At 41.1% G+C, this 18,073-nt stretch overlaps 1 protein-coding gene across 5 annotated transcripts in view; it reads right to left on the bottom strand.

Moving 5' to 3' along the window:
- Positions 1-283: 283 nt before the first annotated feature.
- The window catches only part of SNAP91 (synaptosome associated protein 91), a 72,208-nt gene continuing 54,418 nt past the window's right edge, over positions 284-18,073 (bottom strand). For 4 of the 5 annotated variants that reach the window (XM_087774641.1, XM_087774642.1, XM_087774643.1 and 1 more), the window contains 9 exons: positions 12,550-12,687; positions 11,118-11,267; positions 9,721-9,751; positions 8,364-8,475; positions 7,465-7,488; positions 5,223-5,306; positions 5,048-5,152; positions 2,895-2,995; positions 284-1,598 (listed from right to left, as the gene is read on the bottom strand). In XM_087774641.1, the coding sequence (XP_087630767.1) occupies positions 2,903-2,995; positions 5,048-5,152; positions 5,223-5,306; positions 7,465-7,488; positions 8,364-8,475; positions 9,721-9,751; positions 11,118-11,267; positions 12,550-12,687 (737 nt within the window). In that variant the 3' untranslated portion in view covers positions 284-1,598; positions 2,895-2,902. The remainder of the gene's footprint in view (positions 1,599-2,894; positions 2,996-5,047; positions 5,153-5,222; positions 5,307-7,464; positions 7,489-8,363; positions 8,476-9,720; positions 9,752-11,117; positions 11,268-12,549; positions 12,688-18,073) is intronic. The other variant, XM_087774646.1, reaches the window with a different exon arrangement.

Genomic DNA, 18,073 nt, shown 5'->3' with positions numbered 1-18,073 from the left:
GCTTTGTGCTCAGTCTCGCTTTGTAGGGATCTCTCCTGTACTGCTTATAGATCAGCAAAAGTCACTACCATGTGCAGCAGACTCAGCAATCAGTCTCAGGACCTATACACATTTTTCCCCTCTGAAAGTCTATATTCTGCTCAACATCTCAATGATCATGAAACTGCCAACAAAATATTTACTTTGATCAAGGTGTTTATTGCATCTCAGAGGGCACACATGCACTGGGGTTTTTTGATTTTTGTTTTTTTTTGTTTTTTTTAAACTGAAATACAAAGAAGAGCCATTTTGAAATTAGCTTTTTATAGAACTTTCCCATGACGGTGTATGCTATCCCCACAGCAAATTCAGATACAACCACTTTTAATGGTACCATACATTGATTAAATAGTTCATTTGAAAGACTTTAGGTGAACATCTTTCCAACCCGATATGCTTTTACAGAGAACTGCCAAGCCACTTGTAACACTGATCAACAGTGACCTCATTGAAGAGTCAAGATCTTACGCCAAGCCATCAGCAGAAACAGTATGAGAACAAATAAAAATTAAAGAAACACAGTATGTACAGTAAAGGGCATGGATCTCTGGATCAGAATTAAATCTAATCACCAATAGTACAAAACTACTCACAGCGCATTCGGGGCAATGGAGAAAACACTAGCCTAAGGCATACACAGGTAAGCACTAAATTAAGAGATGTACGTAAGAACTGAACAGAGATGAGTAACATCACTTGTAATGTTTTGACTACAGATATACCAAAGAGTGCTCTCGTATTTGAAATCCCTTAATGCCAGCAGAACTATGGTTGCTTTTTCCAGCTACATGGAGAGAAACTGACCCTTTACTTATTTTCAGTGCATTTAGCAAGAACTGATAAATATGCCAATTTTAAATGCAAAAACTTAAATAATTAAAATAGATTTTAAAATAAAAAACCAGCAATAAATATGGTATTCTTTCAGATATGATTTTTCGTTCTGGGTAAATCATTGAAAAAGTATTTGTTATGGAAGTTTACCTTTATATTACTTTAAATTATCTTAACATATACAGTGCCACAAAAATAAAACATTTTTTCACGACAATTGAGATTCCTATGACTGGAAAAAAATGTATTCCACACAATTTCATAAGTATTTTCCTTACTATCTGGTATTATCACACTATGTTTTCGTAACAGATAAAGGAGAAATTGAGTCTTAGGGAAATTTTAGGTGTCCTCAAAAAGTTATATACATTGAAACCTTCAAAAACCACAGACATCGCTCCAAATGGCTCACCAAACAACAGCTGCATAATCTGCCCCCATGGGATAGGTTCAGAAAAGCACTAGAAGGCATCAGAAACATACATCCATTGTTTAAATTGTAAAACACAAATAACCCAAGTACACAAATTTTGAGAGAGTAGGGATAACAGCTAAGGTAGTACACATTCCTAATGTTCACTTTCACAGCTGTGCTACACGTTTCAGGAGGAAGAGAAAGTCTGAGTAAGCGCTGGGTTTGGTACTGGTGGCTCACTTTGAAACTTTGAGCATCTGTTTGTAGACTCCAAACTCATGTTTTTATCATCCAGTCAGAAAAACTGCAGCTGTGAAAATAAAAAAGTATTAGATAAAAGCCAGAATAATGAGTTAAATAAAGCAAGTTCTAGAAAAAGCACTAGATCTGCTCATCAGTCACTTCAGAGGAGTTGTTATCAGTTTTTAGTGAAGCAGCGGTCTTCCCACAGACGGTTATGAGTCTGTCTACCACAAACCCAAGTCAAAAGCAGTGAGTCCTAGCAATGAAGGTACATCTCCACTCTCAGCCATCTCCACCAAGCACCAGTTACACCTTCCCAGGGCTGGAATCTGGAGAAGGGGCAAGTGGGACTGGGTGGGGTCTGCCAAGAGCAGCCTGGTCCCCTCCACTGTTGCTAACTCCAGTGGAGAGGAGGCTTAGAACAGGTCTTAGAATTAAGCTCTAGGTAGAAAGAAAAGGGACTTACGAAGAAGGCTTTGAAGATATGTAATGATTGTCCTCTCCTCACCTGGCAAATTATTCTAGTCTTAATTATAAAATGCCTACCGTACTTCTGCATTATTATTTTTTAATTGGCTTAAGTGTTCAATTCAATCTGATGTTTCTGCTTGGCCCTCTTCACATCCTTCTCCAAAACCCTCACAGTAATGTTTTTGCCTTTTCTTCCTTCTGCTCTGCAGTACTGGTTCTTTGCTTCTCCTCCATTTTTTCTTTTATTTACTCTTCTGTTCTCCCTCACTGTTGTTCTACACAGCACTGCTCAGGACCTCATGCCTTAGCATTCACAAAAGCAGTGCCTTGAAAAACTGTATGGTGAGGGAGAACATTAGCTGGCAGCAGTTAAGAGCTGCAAACAACCCTCCCTTGATGATCAGGATACGCAAGTTTTTCCTCTTTTGATCCCTTCACACGTATGATACCAAATCTGTTTCCGCACCCACAAGACTGGAACAAGCCTCTTCAGCACCATTTTGCCCCCAGTATTTGTACCCTGTTATGATTCTATTTGTTTCAGTATTAATTTCAGGGGGAAAAAACAAAAAACCAAAAAAACCCAAAACATGAACCCTTGGATTGAATGGAAACAAGGCAAAAAAAATGGAAGTTATAGATGGAAGATAACTTTTCCTGGCAGTCACTTTTGGCAAGAAGAGCAGCCAAAAGTCAACCTTTCAGGCCAAAATTAAGAGTGTGGACAGAGAATTCCGGTTTCTGTTTAAAGAACCACATTGTCAGTGCATGTTTCTACCTATCTCTGCAGCTACAATTTTATCAGTCATATTCAATCTACCAGCCTAATTGACATCTGTGTGCCAGACACGTACCACAGCGTAACATGCTTAGGTAGGCAGTCACAGAATACCTTATTGTTTACAAGAAATCCTTGATGTTAAGATCCGCTAATGGGTCCTTTGTTGGAGGTTTCTTGGGACTCTGAGTAGCAGGAGTTGGGCTTGGAGAAAGCTAACAGACGCCAGCCAGGAAGGCAGAAAAAAACCAAAGCAGACAAGGATACACAAGCATTAGGCAGATATAGTTGGTTCCCACACAAGCACATTGCAAGCATACAGAGTTCTAAATTTGCTTTAAGTTCGGCGTGTCGCCATTTTGCTCAAGCATTGTTTAGACTCCATCCTTACTCCAGGCCTAACAATGTTTGGCTAGTTTAATGGGCACTCCTACAGAAACTGCATGTTCTAATTAGCGTAGCTTCAAATCACTCTCCCCCTGTAAGACAGAATGGTGTTAGGATCATCAACCCAGACAGAAGTTAAGCAATTGTTAGATGTTAAACACCAAGGTGAAGAATAAGTAGAGTGCATGCTGTGAAGTATGTGCTGCAGAGTACGTCTGAAAATCCCAGCAACTGGCATTTAAGTACAAGTTGTTCTACGTTGGTAGTGTAGATAAGATCCCAAAGTGTACTGGAGATGTGACTATATTGCACTCTGTTGCTTCTCTAAACTGTCCAAACCAGTTAAACTTGCATTCGCTGAGAAACAGCTGTCATCCAAGAACTTGAGACCTTAGCTTGCTCATAAGCAGAAGGTCGGTTTTCTGAAGAATCCTCTTGGTGGGCTGGGAGGGAAGGTGCAGAGTGCAGCTCTAGTAAATGTTGACAAGCTCTGAACAGAACAGGAATGCCCATCAGCTCAACTTAGAGCTTTACTCAAATCTCCCCCAAAACCAGATCTTGGACATAGTTAGATGTAGGAGACTTTTCAAACCTGTTCCATTGGTCTTGTACAAGGGAATTAAAAAAAAAAAAAAAATCAAGGTGGTTCATGCGATCTGTTGCAAGTCAACGGTTGGCTTGGATGGGTATACTCTTCGATCGGTAAAACACTGGCTGGACGGCCAGGCCCAAAGAGTTGTGGTGAATGAAGTTAAATCCAGTTGGCAGTTGGTCACAAGGGGTATTCCCCAGGGCTCAGTACTGGCGCCAGTTCTCTTTAATATCTATCAGTGATCTGGATGAGGGGATTGAGGGAACCCTCAGTAAGACCGCAGACAACACCAAGCTGGGCGGGAGTGTTGATCTGCTGGAGGGTAGAAAGGCAGAGGGATCTGGACAGGCTGGATCAATGGGCTGAGGCCAACTGCATGAGGTTCAGCAAGGCTCAGTGCCGGGTCCTGCACTTGGATCATAACAACCCCCCATGCAACACTACAGGCTTGGGGAAGAGTGGCTGGAGAGCTGCCTGGCAGAAAAGGACCTGGGAGTATTGGTTGACAGCCAGCTGAATATGAGGAGTCGGCAGCATGCCCAGGTGGCCAAGACAGCCAATAGCATCCTGGCTTGTATCAGAAATAGTGTGACCAGCAGGACTAGGGAAGGGATTCTCCCCTTGTACTTGGCACTGGTGAGGCCCCACCTCGAATACCATGTTCAGTTTTGGGCCCCTCACTACAAGAAGGACATCGAGGTGCTGGAGCGTGTCCAGAGGAGGGCAACGAAGCTGGTGAAGGGTCTAGAGCACAAGTCTTATGAGGAGCGGCTGAGGGAGCTGGGGTTGTTTAGTCTAGAGAAAAGGAGGCTGAAGGGAGACCTTATCACTCTCTACAGCTACCTGAAATGAGGTTGTAGTGAGGTGGGGGTTGGTCTCTTCTGCCAAATAACAAGCGATAGGACAAGAGGAAATGGCCTCAAGCTGCGCGAGGGGAAGATATTAGGAAAAACTTCTTCACCAAAAGGGTAGTCAGGCATTGGACCAGGCTGCCCAGGGAAGTGGTTGAGTGTCCATCCCTGGAGGTATTTAAAAGATTTGTAGACGTGGTGCTTTGGGACATGGTTTAGTGGTAGACTCGGCAGTGCTAGGTTAACAGCTGGACTTGATGATCTCAAGAGTCTTTTCCAACCTAAATGATTCTATGATTCTAAGTCAGGCAGCTGATACTATAAGAAATCTCTTTTACAGTCCTACAGTTAGAATTGAACTGAGATAATGCATATACGCAAGTTACTTTCTAGAGAAATGGAGGGCAATTAAACATTCATCTAGCAGTGACACTTACCTGTACACCAGGGCCAGTGGCAGCTCCAAATGGTGGCCTCATCATAGGCTGCCCGTACATAACTGGCTGCTGAGGCATCATGGGTACACCTGTGCCTGCTGGGGGCTGTAAATTAATGCAGTGTGAGTAGGGTTCTGGGTGAAGAAAGGAGAGCAGCGTAACAAAAGAGACTCACCATCCCAAATGCTGCTCCTGGCTGTGGGACAGGTGGAGTACCTCCTGTGGCAGGAACAGCACTTGCTGGAGGCACAGCTCCTGTCTAAAAATTTTTTTTTAAAAATTAAAAGAATGCAAGAATCTCTAACATCAACTACCTGGATACTGCACGGAGTCTCCAGCATTCTCTAAGTTGTTCTGGAAAGTAGGACTGTTTTGTAGCAGATAATACCTAACCTCAAACCCACAATACTTCAAAGAACGAGAGAGTTGAATGAGTCCTTAGGCTGATGCTCAGCTTGCATTTTCATAACAAAGCAAGGATGACAGACTCCATTCTCTTCATGAATGGAGTCCATTTACTAAATACCACTTAAAATAGGCCCAAGAAAATATGTACTTCTCCTCTTCCTTCTACATAGTGTAAGAAAGCATCCCAATTTCATAACTGATAGTCAACACACTATTGCACTTGTTGTAGCACTGTATTTTAGTAAAAGCTTAAGCAGATTGGAAAGCTAAGGGAAATAACTGCTATAACTAGTTTCTAATTAAAAAAAAGTAGTATTTTAATGCAGTGAGATTCATTTAGGTTAAAGAATAAGTTCACACATTTAAGCCACAATCACAGCCATTACATAGTTTACTAAGGAGAGTTCAATTTATTTGTTATGCTTTTCATTCATATGCCTAACTTGTTATGATTTTCATTCAAATAACACAAGAAAAAAGGTGATCTCTCACTAGGATTCAGGAAGAGAGAACTGTTAGTGTAGTAGCCTGACTGGATAGACAGCACAACAGCATCTCTGAACAAGGCCACTCCACTTATCTAGCAGAACCTACACATCATCCCTTTTGGTTCCCTTGTCTGTAACCTCCCATGCAGAGTCTCCTCATGGCCTTGAAAGCATCCAAGTCTCTCCTTTTCACAGAAGTATATACAATTCAAATTATTAAAAACTCTGAAGAGAGGCAGGAAGCATTGAAGGAATGGATTTAAAAATAATAGTAGGATTTTTAGGAACCTTGTTACTGCTATTGTGCACCCTAAGTATATCGGCACAATTTCTCAGGCTACTACAGAAGCTACAGGGTCATGCCTGAGCCTCCACATCCTTACTGCCTACCTTGAGTTAGTTATATCCCACTGCGCTTGGAGAGCAGCTAGCACACTTTCAATTCAAAGGATAGTGCGTCTCTGGAGATACGTTGGAATTACTCACCGAGCAGTCCACTTCTGTGAATACTGTATTTAGTGCCCTTCGTTGATCCTTGCTTCCAGACTAAAATATGCGAGTTTCTTAAGAAACTGGAGACAAGTCAAGATAACCTGTTCCAGATTCACTGATCAGCACACACCCTACAGTTTCTGGCTAATAATTACACACCTCTTTTCCAGTCTGGAAGTTTTCTGGGGAGCATTTCAATTAAAAGCTGTACTGAGCTAGCAGCACAGCTGTCCCCAAACTAAAATCAACGTCTGGACACTCTCATATGGAAAGCAAGGAACAGAAAGCCACAGATTAATGACATCAGATGCAGTGATCTGACTGCAGCCACAGGAACACATGGTAGCTCAAAATCCAGTTAGGCAGATGCCAAGAAAATGGCCACACAAACTGAATCTGCTTTTGCCTCAAAGCACTAGGGTCACTCAAGGGAATGGGCTTTTACGAAATTCTGCTGATTTTAATCCAGAGGGTGAAAGGTCACAAGAAAGGGAAGAAGTGACCAAAACTTCAGTGGTTTAATGGTGACATGAAGGAAAGCTTCATTTTGGTCTCCATATTTATTTTTCCTACAGATCTGGTTTTCTTTGATTTCAAAAAAATATCTAAGTGTATGACTTTGAAGAAATTTATATAGCAGCCATGTTTCATGAAATGCTATCAAAACCACCCAGTTTTCCAGAAAGGCTAGTTACTTATCAGATGGTAAAACCACTACAAGATCAGGCTGATGTTACAGAAGTTAGAAATTTCAGGTAGTACAAGTCAGACAGTTCACGTCCAAGTAAAGCAAAGACAGTTTGAAGCCATTATTTTCAAGCTTACAGCACAGAAATGATTAATCACTACTACCATATTCAACACATTGCCTGAGAATTCTCTGCTGGACAGACAGTCCAAGGAGAGCCATGTTAGGTAGCTTCTAGCTAGTTTTAAGCCGGCAGTAATAACTGTAGTGCAGGTGAGGTGCTGTTAGTATCTTGTGTTTAGTAAGTAAGTATAATAAGAGATCAAAAAAAATTCACTTACACTGTACAGTATTGCCCAGCCTTTCTATTAAGAAAAAAAGTTGATGTTACAACTAATACATTCAATGAAGTACCAAGTTCAGGGAATTCTTGTATCTTCCATAAAGATTAAGGAACAAGCTGGAACATGCTTAGAGTCACATTAACATCTGGCTGTGGCAGCAGGGAACTAAACTGGTCCCTTGACAGTCCTTTCCTTCCCTTCCCAACCCAACATTTTTCAAATGGAGGCTGGTTTATGCCTTGCGTGACTGAGATGCGGTATGACCCCTTTTCAGATTACTCTTGTAGCTTACTCATGATCAAGTTGCTCTTGTTCCAAATTTAGATTTTTAGCTCAATTCAACCCTCTTCTCAAAGTTAGTGCCTTCTGATATATTTTACAGGGCAATCTTCACTTTTCCAACAGACTGCTTCACTCTGCTAAACAAGCTACCCACTTGCAATCCAACATCCATCACCTGATCAATATGAATACTGTGTAGTCTTTTGATCTACTTCACTCAGGCAAGCTTGAGAAAAACCTATTTATTTTGTCTCCTTCCAGTACTCCAGCTTTGGATCAATACTGTTGTCTTTTGGGCAATTGACCTGAGCCTGGTGCTGGCCAGACCTATACAGCTAACCACACACCTGGAAATGTCCACAGCTATTAAGTGCACATGTAGAGTAACCTCTTGATACATACTCTAGCCTATTTTCATTGACCTGAACTCAATGATTTATCTATGCCAGCTGTAAATCTGGTCTTACAAATGTGACTTGAAACAATCATATCATTTATACAGCAGCAAACTCTTTAGCTGAAGTAGACAGGAGCAGTGCCTACAGGTATGTTTGCATAGTCTCATAAAATATTGAGGTTTCAATACCAGCGGTATTGATGGATTAACCACCTACCAATGGACCACTTGGGACACCACCAGTTGACCATGTTGCAGGTGCTACTTTTGGCTGCCAGTTGGCTCCTCCTGTTAACTTTTTCTCTCCAGCGTTCCACTGAAGGTCTCCCCTAATAAAGAGGGAGGAGACAGAGCTATTATTTACATACCCTTACAGTGAAAATGAAAACGAATTGCAGTATACATTAACATTAGACTAGCAGCTACATTAGTTTATGGTGTATGCAGTTTAAGTTATTAACAGAAAGATACACTTTTAGTGCCACTCAGTTTCAAGGGTTGTTAGCCGTAGACACCAGTACACTCTATACTGAAGTCAGTTACATGGTTATGGCCTTTGTGGTGAGAATTAAAGAGAAGTTTTACTTAGTATTGACCAAAGGTAACATATTATTGCATATACCCTTGCAAAGTAGGAAGAGGGACTGCTACTGCCTATTCTACTGGGACCAGGCAGTAGAACTGCCTGCTAGAAGTCTTTGAAAGGTCATTTCATTGCTGGAAATCTTGCTCAGACAGCTGAAGGAGGAAAGCATTCAGTTCTGAAAAAAGTTGATAGATACAAGAGAAACAGATCATTCATAGAATAAAAGGGCTGTTGCAAAACCAGGTTTTGTCAGAGGCTGGTCTACCCAGAATAAGCTACACCATTTGAATGAAGCAGATTGAAGGAAGCTAAGTTATGGGGATAAACCTCATGATGTGTTTACGCATATCGCTCCTCTCATCTCCACAGAGGCACAACACATTCTGAAGTACACACATCATAAACTGGTCTTGCATACAGAGGAAGACTCAGCACAGAAGTAAGCAATCAGATTAAGAAGATACATTAAAAAAAATAAATGTAACACTGTAAATATTTCTTCTTGCAAAAAGAAGCTTTTCACTGCATGGAATGAACTTCTTTTCTATTTTACAAGTATCCCAATGCCTACACGATAAGCACATCCAGCGTCTGTAAAAAGATAACAAAACTATTACATATTAGCCTAGATTACTGAGAACAGCTATACAATTTATTATCTGGACTATTAGTTCATTTTAAGTTGTTTGGAAACCAGCTATCTGATAGGAAGATGGTGATTTACAGAAATTTTTTTTTTTTTTTTTTTTTTAAAAGACTCAGATTAAAGCCAGTAAGTTTAAAAGCTATGTCAGGAACAATTAACCTTAAGTATTCAGTGAACCTTTATAGAATAGAATATTTTTTTTCCAGAATTTTTCTGAACTGATTTTTGGGGGGTAAGGGGCATATGACCAATTCATTGCTTCTTAATAAACACTGAAATAGACGTAACACTATACAACAGATTTGAAAACTTTTTTTTTTTTTTAAACACAGTTGAACTTACTTTTTTGAAGTGGTACCAGAAATTCCAAGATCTGAAAATTGTAAGAAAAAGAGGAAAAAAAAAAAAAAGTCTTGTGTTTATTAAATTAAAGCCTGTCAGAGTAACAGCTCACATTTCATTGCACACGGGTTTGTACAGAGTAATAAAGTTTTGGATGTCTTCATTTATACAGCATCAGAGGACTGGCCACATCTACCCCTTTCTCCAGGACAAACTTTTGAGGAACACTGTGGCTGTCTTATACTCAAGGAAGCCATTTTTGCTCCATAAGCAATCCGAAGTAATAATATATTTAGATCTGCAAAACACTGAAGTTATGTAAGTGCACCAGAACTATTTACCATGAATGACGACACTAGTTTCTGTTCCTCATTACACATACTGAAATAAAAAGCTATTTTTATACACATAAATCAATGTTACCTGGAAGTTTTGCAGTTTTATCTGCTCTATCATACACAGGAACTCCAAGCAGTTTCCTTAATTACACTTTGGAAGAAGTTTTAAGCTAAGTTTTAAAGAATACTCTTCTCACATGACCAGTACAAGTCCTGTGAGTCACAAATTGCTAAGTTTGATTTTCTCCCCCAAACCTGGATATACCAAATGACTTGCAGAAAAGGTTTCAAGTGATTAAGAGTCCTGCTGACTTCTAAGCCTGGTAGTTTCCCCCCCCCCCCCAACTAACAGAAGAGTATGCATCATAAGATCAGTTATATCTTTGCTGTGGTGTTTTTACATATATTAAGAGTATTCCGTTCCTCCAAAGTACAACTGTCGTAGTATTATACCTTAGCCTAGGTGGGCTTCTTAGTTTTTTTGGGGGAGTTGTGGCTATTAATCTCCAGGTATAAATGCTCTAGACCTTCTCCTACTACAGGAAAAAGAACATTTTTTACTTTAGCATTTCAAGAACATGTTCACTGTCTGAGAAAGTCTGTTCCTAGCTGTTATGCACACCTCACTCCACTGCTACTCCTCCTCTCATTAAGCAAGAATTCAGCTATTTGTGTCCACCAGCTTTTCTGCTTGAATTCCACGGTGCTATCAGATGCTTTGGACAATTTTCACCTTTCCATCTGTTATTACACAGGGGCACATCCATTAAGAGTCTGATGTGCCTCTGAATGTACCTGGGACATTCACACATTACAAATCATACCTACCAAAGAGATACCATTATTTGACTCAGATCCTGGGCACAAAGAGGGACAAGTTACGACCCCAGACTACGAGCTATCTGAATCAGACCTTATACCTTCCCATAGCTTCCCCCATCTTCCCAGGGAAACAGGAGGACATTGAAAGAAGCAAGCTACAATAGACAGGTATTTGGCTCCACAGAAGAGTAACATAGGTATATGCCACACCACTTTAAACCAAAATTTGTTACTTACTGCCTACTAAGTTTGCAAGAGACGAATCAAGATCACTTCCGAGGCCTTTGCTTGTGGCTGAAGCAGTGACTGTTGCTGTGGCTGACGGTGCTATAGACTGGCCAGAAGGAACCATAGTTGGCATAAGAAGATCACCTAGGCCATCAAACACTGGAAGTGAAAGGAAAGCAGGTTAGAAACAGCCGCTGTGGTAGGAAATATACCACCTGCAACTTTGCTGTTGCTCCAACAAATATAGCACAGACAACCACGTCACGAGTCTTACCAAAACACAGTTTGACATTAAAAGTAATGCCAACAAGGGCATGCATTTCATTTTACTAGACACTGAATGTACAGTAATCCTGAAAGAGCTCTACCAACGAGAACTAATATGACAGGACATGCCTAGAAGGACTTTAATTGAAGAGTTGAATCTACATAGATACAGCACCACTTCCACATGACACTATTTTTCTTACAGTCATCCTTAAAGAGATGTCAGATGCACACACATTTGTCAGGAGATATTCATTTAAAGGCTTTTAAAATGAACATCTTGCAGCAAACACCAGTCAGAATTACCGTGGCAGAGGCAGTCTTACACCTTGACATCTTATGGCAATAGGATTGAAAGTCTCAAGATGTTACTATTCACTTGCAAGCAGCAGTGAGCTGGGGGGAACCTACTAACAACTTATGAGATCAGAAAGAACCAGAACCATCCATACTGACAGAGCCTTAGCCCAGTCATCTAACTCCGAAGTTCAGTTTTTAGATCCCTTGAAGTCAAACCGCCTGGTGCATCTCATGCCAGCATTCTATCTTCTGATCTGTATTTGACGTACATGCTAATGCTAAGTCAACAGGAAGGGGTAGCATGTGCACTGGCAAGCAACCAAATAATCAAGCAGCAGTACTACTTCAACCTTTTTTTCTTGTACAGTTGCAGAACTCACCAATTTTAAGTTTGTAGCAAGGACCCAGCATGGAAAATATAGAATGGAAGAGATACAAACAAAATGATAGCAGTGATGAAAGTTTAAGCTTATAGTCAGGCAAAGAACACAACCTCAGTCTCTGTTTTGTGTACCTTCAGGTGCCATGCAAGCTTAAGAACAGCTTCAGCAGCAGCAGCAAGATGACTGCCTATATACTTGATTTACAGAACAGTGTTTTCCTTGAGTTATTCCTGATTCATGCAATCAAGCACATGCAAGGATGATGTTCACACTAGTTTGTTTTTTACGACATGGAGACATGGTAGAATAAAGAATGGGTACAGAGAGCTCTTGGGCACCCACTGGCCTAAACACCACCCTGAGTTCTTCCAGCAGAGAAGGAACAGGGAAATCACTGATATTGCTTGTACTCAGAGCCTAAATAGGGTGTCATGAACTCATCTAACACACAAAACACATGAAAATTCACAGGAAGAAACCCTGTGGCTCACCTGATGCATCAAACGAACTGCCAGTTGTTGGAGCTGTTGTCCCAAAAGCTGCATCAAAGTTAGGCTGTAGTAAGCTCGTTTGAGCTGGAGTGACTGGGGATGGTGATGGAGAGGGAGCAATGAAAGAACCTCCAAAGCCTTGAAAAAGCCACATAAGAAAGGTATGGACATTAGAGTCAGTCTTGTTGGGCTGTGTTTAACAAAAGCTCAATCTATAGTAAGAATTGTCTCTATCATTCTGCCTTCTAGACTGTTGTAAATAACTCAGTACTACACAAGCATCCTTGGTATGCCACGTATGACCCAGGGAATTCAAGCTTTTGTGAGAGCCACCAATAAAAACTTTAATGTTTGTTATTTAGATTTCTGCAGAGGCAGACCAACGGAGTAGAGAAAACAATTCTTCCAGTACTACACCCTATAGGTCCAGGTAAGTCATCTCACAGGCAGAAGGCAACAAACAAGAATTAGTTCAGAAAAAAAAAGAGAAACAGAAGACAACTTGAGAAAAGCATATGATCACCCATCAACTACTTTGGAATCACAATTCAGAAGGCAGTGTTTTATTGATCCAGTTCAGCCTCTCTCACCATCTTAGAACATCCTGGTCTCCCTTGTCAAGATGTCTTCAAGCTGCTGCCCCTCCCCACTCCCACGCCAAAGCAGGATCAACAGCATCCACAAGTGAACTGCTTGTAGGCTGGAGAATCTCCATGATTAAGATTAATGTATATATTATAAACCCTACCTTTATATAAATAAACCCTACTCATGGAGATTCTCTAGCCTACAAGCAATGCACTCCCATGCTTGACTATTCTTAAAATCCCTCCCTTGCCCACTATATAATTTGATCTCCCTTGCAATTTAAGCTTATTTGTATTATCTACAGACTCTGGAAACTGATTAAATATGCAAAGACTCCGTCAAAATGAGAGCAGACATATGACACCTTCTCAATTCTCTTTAGTCTACAAGCCATTCCTCTTATTCAATCTCTTCTTGACAGTGATGTCAGAGACCTCTATACTACATCTTCAGCCTCTCAGCCTTGTTTTTTTCCCAGCTTGCCCTTGCATAGAAAGGATCACATCTGAGCTCAGTGCTCAAACCGCAAGTACGCAAATACAGCAGGAAGAGCACTCTCCACAACCTGCAGGCTGGACTTTTTTCCCCTATATCGGAGTAGGAAGCATATTATTTTGCCACAGCTGAGCACAAGACAGTGACGAGCCAGCACTCTACCACTGCCTTTAGTTTCTTTTCAGGGAATGTCCTGCCTTACAGTCTACTCTCCTTATTTGTCCAGCTAATCATTGTTGTCTATGGGCAGAAGCTTGAAGATGTACTCATTTGAAATCTCTCCTTTAGATCATTTTCTCCAATTTGTAGAGACCATTTTAAATCCTATTCTCATCTAAAGTAAATACAGGTCTCTTCACGTGGGTGAAATCTGAAAAATTAAGCATGCTACTCCAACAGTCACATTGTTGAAATTAAATACCAAATACAACTTATCAATTTAGAAGAGATAATCTGTTGACATTAAACCCTTATCACTACTTTCTGTCTTTTTACTAGACAGTTTGTACCACTCTTTAAGCAGTCAACTAATTCTTTTCTTCCTCTTCTTTCTTCAGCTTTTTTTAGTTACCAGTTCAGTGGGGAAGTCAGCTTTTCAAAAATGGGAAAATAAAGAAAATTCTGAAGATTTTCTAACCACTTTTTTATCCAAACTGCTTTCCACGGTCACAGGGTCTATCAATTACAGCACATTATGCAGACATCTTACAAACAGTGACAACAGCACATTTCCCAGCTATGAAATCAAGCATCTCCCAGACATTTAACTACGAGACAGGCCATAGCTCAACATAAAGAACTTGTGCTCAAGTTGTGACCATCAATTATATCAAATGTTACACTGTGAGATCCCAGATGCTTTCCCCAAAAACTTTGCTTTCTCAGAGAACAAAGTAAGACTAAACATGAAACACTTAACAAATGTTGAAAGAATGGGAAAAATTTATACACACACACTCAATGCAAGCATCAGGCTTATTTACACATCAGGCAGATACATACTGTAGAAGAGAAGCGAGTCAGCAGTAGCTAATTGCATTCAAACCAAAACCCTCACTAGGGAAATGAGTGGTGTGCCATCACTGGGGCCTGGGCACCCGCCCAGCAACTTGCAGCACCAGCAGACAGGCTTTAATTGTGGAACCCCTGGCCTATATGAACAAATGCATTGGCCCCAGACACAGCTGGGAGAGGACAGCAAACCCAGCCATGCACTACAGGTCCAGGAGAACACAACCTGATTAGAAACACCTCATAAATTACGTCCTTCAGCTGAAGCCTGCCAGATTGCAGGCAATGACTGAAAACACTCAGATCGTAACTTAAACTGGTCCCTTCAGATGCTACCAACCAAGGGCACTGCACTGGAGCCAGGGGCGCAGGAGCTGGAAGCAGAGCAGCCTGCTTTCTGCAGTCCAAAGTAAAAAGAGCATTTCAAAAGCCTGTGTGAGCTACCCTGTGTTTCTTAAGCCTAACCCAGGGTTCTGGCACCAAGAAGCCCTCATCACCCAAATCCTACTCCACAGGAAGTCACACGCTCGCAGGTGCTAACTCTGAATCTGGACAAACGCACTGGGATCGGAGATCTGCCCTCAGCTCGCCAAGGTCTGTTCTTGAAGTGGGTTCATCATGGGTAATTTAGGTTGTAAGGGACCTCTGGAGGTCAGCCAGACCAACACCCTGCTCAAAGCCGGTCTAATCAAATCAGGTTGCCCAGAGATTTGCCTTGACACCTCCAAGAGGGAAGATTTCACCGCTTCTCTGGGCAGCCTGTTGTCATATCTGACCATCCTCATGGTAAAAATAAAACAATTCCAGTATTTAACTGGAATTTCCCACCCACACAGCCTTTTTCCTATCACTGTGCACCTCCAAGAAGAACCTGGCTAGTCTCTTCTGTATCCTCCAGTGAGATAGTTTAGACACCTATAAGGCCTCCCTTTTGCCTTCTCTTCTTAAAGCTGAATGGACCCAGTTCTCAGCCTCTCCTCATATGTCATGTGCACCAGTCACCATCTCAGTGGTCCTCCACTGAACTCACTCTGGTACATCTTGATCACCCACATCAAGAGATTCTCTAATATATTCCAGAAGTCCCCTGGGTTACCTGCACTCAGCCATATTGCCTTTCCAGCACATACTATGGTGGTTAAAGTTGCCCATGGGTGCTGAAGCCTGTGATATTGAGGCTCTCTCCAGCTGCCTAAAAAAAGGCTTCCTCTACTGCCTCTTCATGATCAGGTGGTCTGTAGCAGACATTTACTGTAACATCACCAGTGCTGGCCTGTTCTCTGATCCTTACCTACAAACTCTCTCCTGGTTCGTTATCTGTCCCAAAACAAAGTACCATGCATTCAACTATCTGCAAACAAGTACTAATCTCCAAAGAATCAGACCAGAAGCAGGTTGACAAGACACGGGGATGACAAAGGCAGCTGACTGCAGCAATTCCTAAAGCACTGCAGCCATCTGAAGACCCTGTGGCTCAGTTAGATCCTTTCAATTTCCTGAGTGAGAACAAGGAGCTCGGCAGCAGGGCATGATACAGTATCCATTTATAAGATACTTTTTAGAAAGTTATGTAAGTTTTTGCAAAGCCCCACAAAGTGCCTGTTTCTCCAACTACAGAAGAGACTTCTCCCCAGCTTCAGGTGAAGTTTGCATGACCATTGGTCTTAATTCCATAGCTTTTGGCCTCTTGTGCAATTTAACAGCAACACTGGGCAGAGAAGCCATAAAAATGCTTTAACAGATTAAGTTCCTAGTTGTCTAGGGCTTGCACAAGACCCAGAGTGAGTCTGCAGAAACAGCAGCAACCAAATTACCAAGATGTGTTGTCTGGACATCCCCAACTGCCCGTTTTTGAGGTTGCTTTTACTTACACATTCAAATAAGATTTCTTACAAGAACATGCTATTAGAGTACATACTAGGATATACATGCACACAGTTTAATTGGATAGAAAGATCTAGAAGGGAAAATGGCTAGACTATCATATCTATCAGCATAGTTCTAGTCTTGTCTGCAGAGAGGCTTAGAAGAGTATGAAAAAATATTCCACTACATTTCGTAAGCGAGAGAAGAAGAGATTAGTAACTTATTTGACAGCAGAACACTTAAGACAATGATGCATAGTAAGTATACTCATAACATTGTGCATATAAACACTTAGAACAACCATTCATAAACCATGAAGGATAAGCCTTCAGCCATCATATGAAATCCGGACAATCTTAAATTTAAAACTGGATTACACTGCAGGCTATACATCTGCCATTATCTAGGGTGAACAAATGCTTAGCAATATGCCATGATGTTTACAGACTCTCTATATCTGCCAAATAGAGATTCAAATCTACTTGGAGCCCTTTTGAATATATATAACAACAGAAAAAAAAATTAAAATCACTTGTTCACCCAAACTGCTTCAGGTCTGCTTGAGTGTTTAGACTCATGACAGCCCTTTGGGTTTTGATTTAATGTGACTCATCAGATTCAGAGAGCAAACTGCTGAAGTTTAAGCCATCTGGAGCATAATTCCTACTGGAATTTAAGCTTAGTTACAGATAAGGACATAAAATATTTTGTATTGTAATGCATAAGCAGAATTAGCTTCTTCCCAGCAACATCTTTGCACCCAGTCCCCTGATAATGCACACAACTGCAAATGACTGGCATTTTTCAGAATCTACTAGTTAAAGCCTGATCTCTGGCCTTAAGCTATCCATAGGCTAACTAATACAAAGGCCTACTGAAACAATATTAAGATAACAGGTGGTCTTCTACCTTAAAATCCTGAAGCTGCCTGTACTAAAGCTTTAGCATGCATTTAAGCATTATGTCCCACTTTAAGTAGCTGGCTTGCCAGCACTGGAGAACAGACATATGTGTTGTTATTCTCTAGACTACTTCTACCTTCCTGCAGCACAACTAGATGACGCCCACACTTAGAGCAGGTACTAGTAAAAGTGTCCTCTTCTGAGATGGCTTCAGCATGCAAGCACCCACCTGTGTCAATTCACAGCACTTAGAGCAGATTACATACTGAGGTATCTCACTTAGGTTATATACTTCTTGTACAATGGGGCATCTCTCACGAGCATATAAAGGCAAAACATACACAGGGTTGAACTTCTGATACAGTGTAAGCTGGCGCGAGAGACCTGCAGACATCCAGACAGCAACTGACATCAGGGCCCACCATACCTAGAGTGGTTAGCAGTTGCATAAAGGACAGACTGTCACTCCAGCTCAGAATTAAAGTCACAAAGGTACAACATGAAGCTAACAATCCTCTTTGAAGCTCATGAAGGATAACCTACCAACCAATTCTACTGACAAATTCACCTTTCAGAAACACAGGGGAAACTAAGCCAAGCCTTCCTCAAACCAGAAGTGCATTAGTTTCCTTTAAACCTGCGGAAGACATGCTGGGATCTTG

Source organism: Nipponia nippon, unplaced genomic scaffold (assembly GCF_047370975.1).
Source record: "Nipponia nippon isolate SJK-2023a ecotype South Korea unplaced genomic scaffold, ASM4737097v1 scaffold_4, whole genome shotgun sequence".
Taxonomy (NCBI): domain Eukaryota; kingdom Metazoa; phylum Chordata; class Aves; order Pelecaniformes; family Threskiornithidae; genus Nipponia; species Nipponia nippon.
Note: the sequence above shows the minus strand (reverse complement) of the source record. Positions and strands in the feature narration are given on the sequence as shown.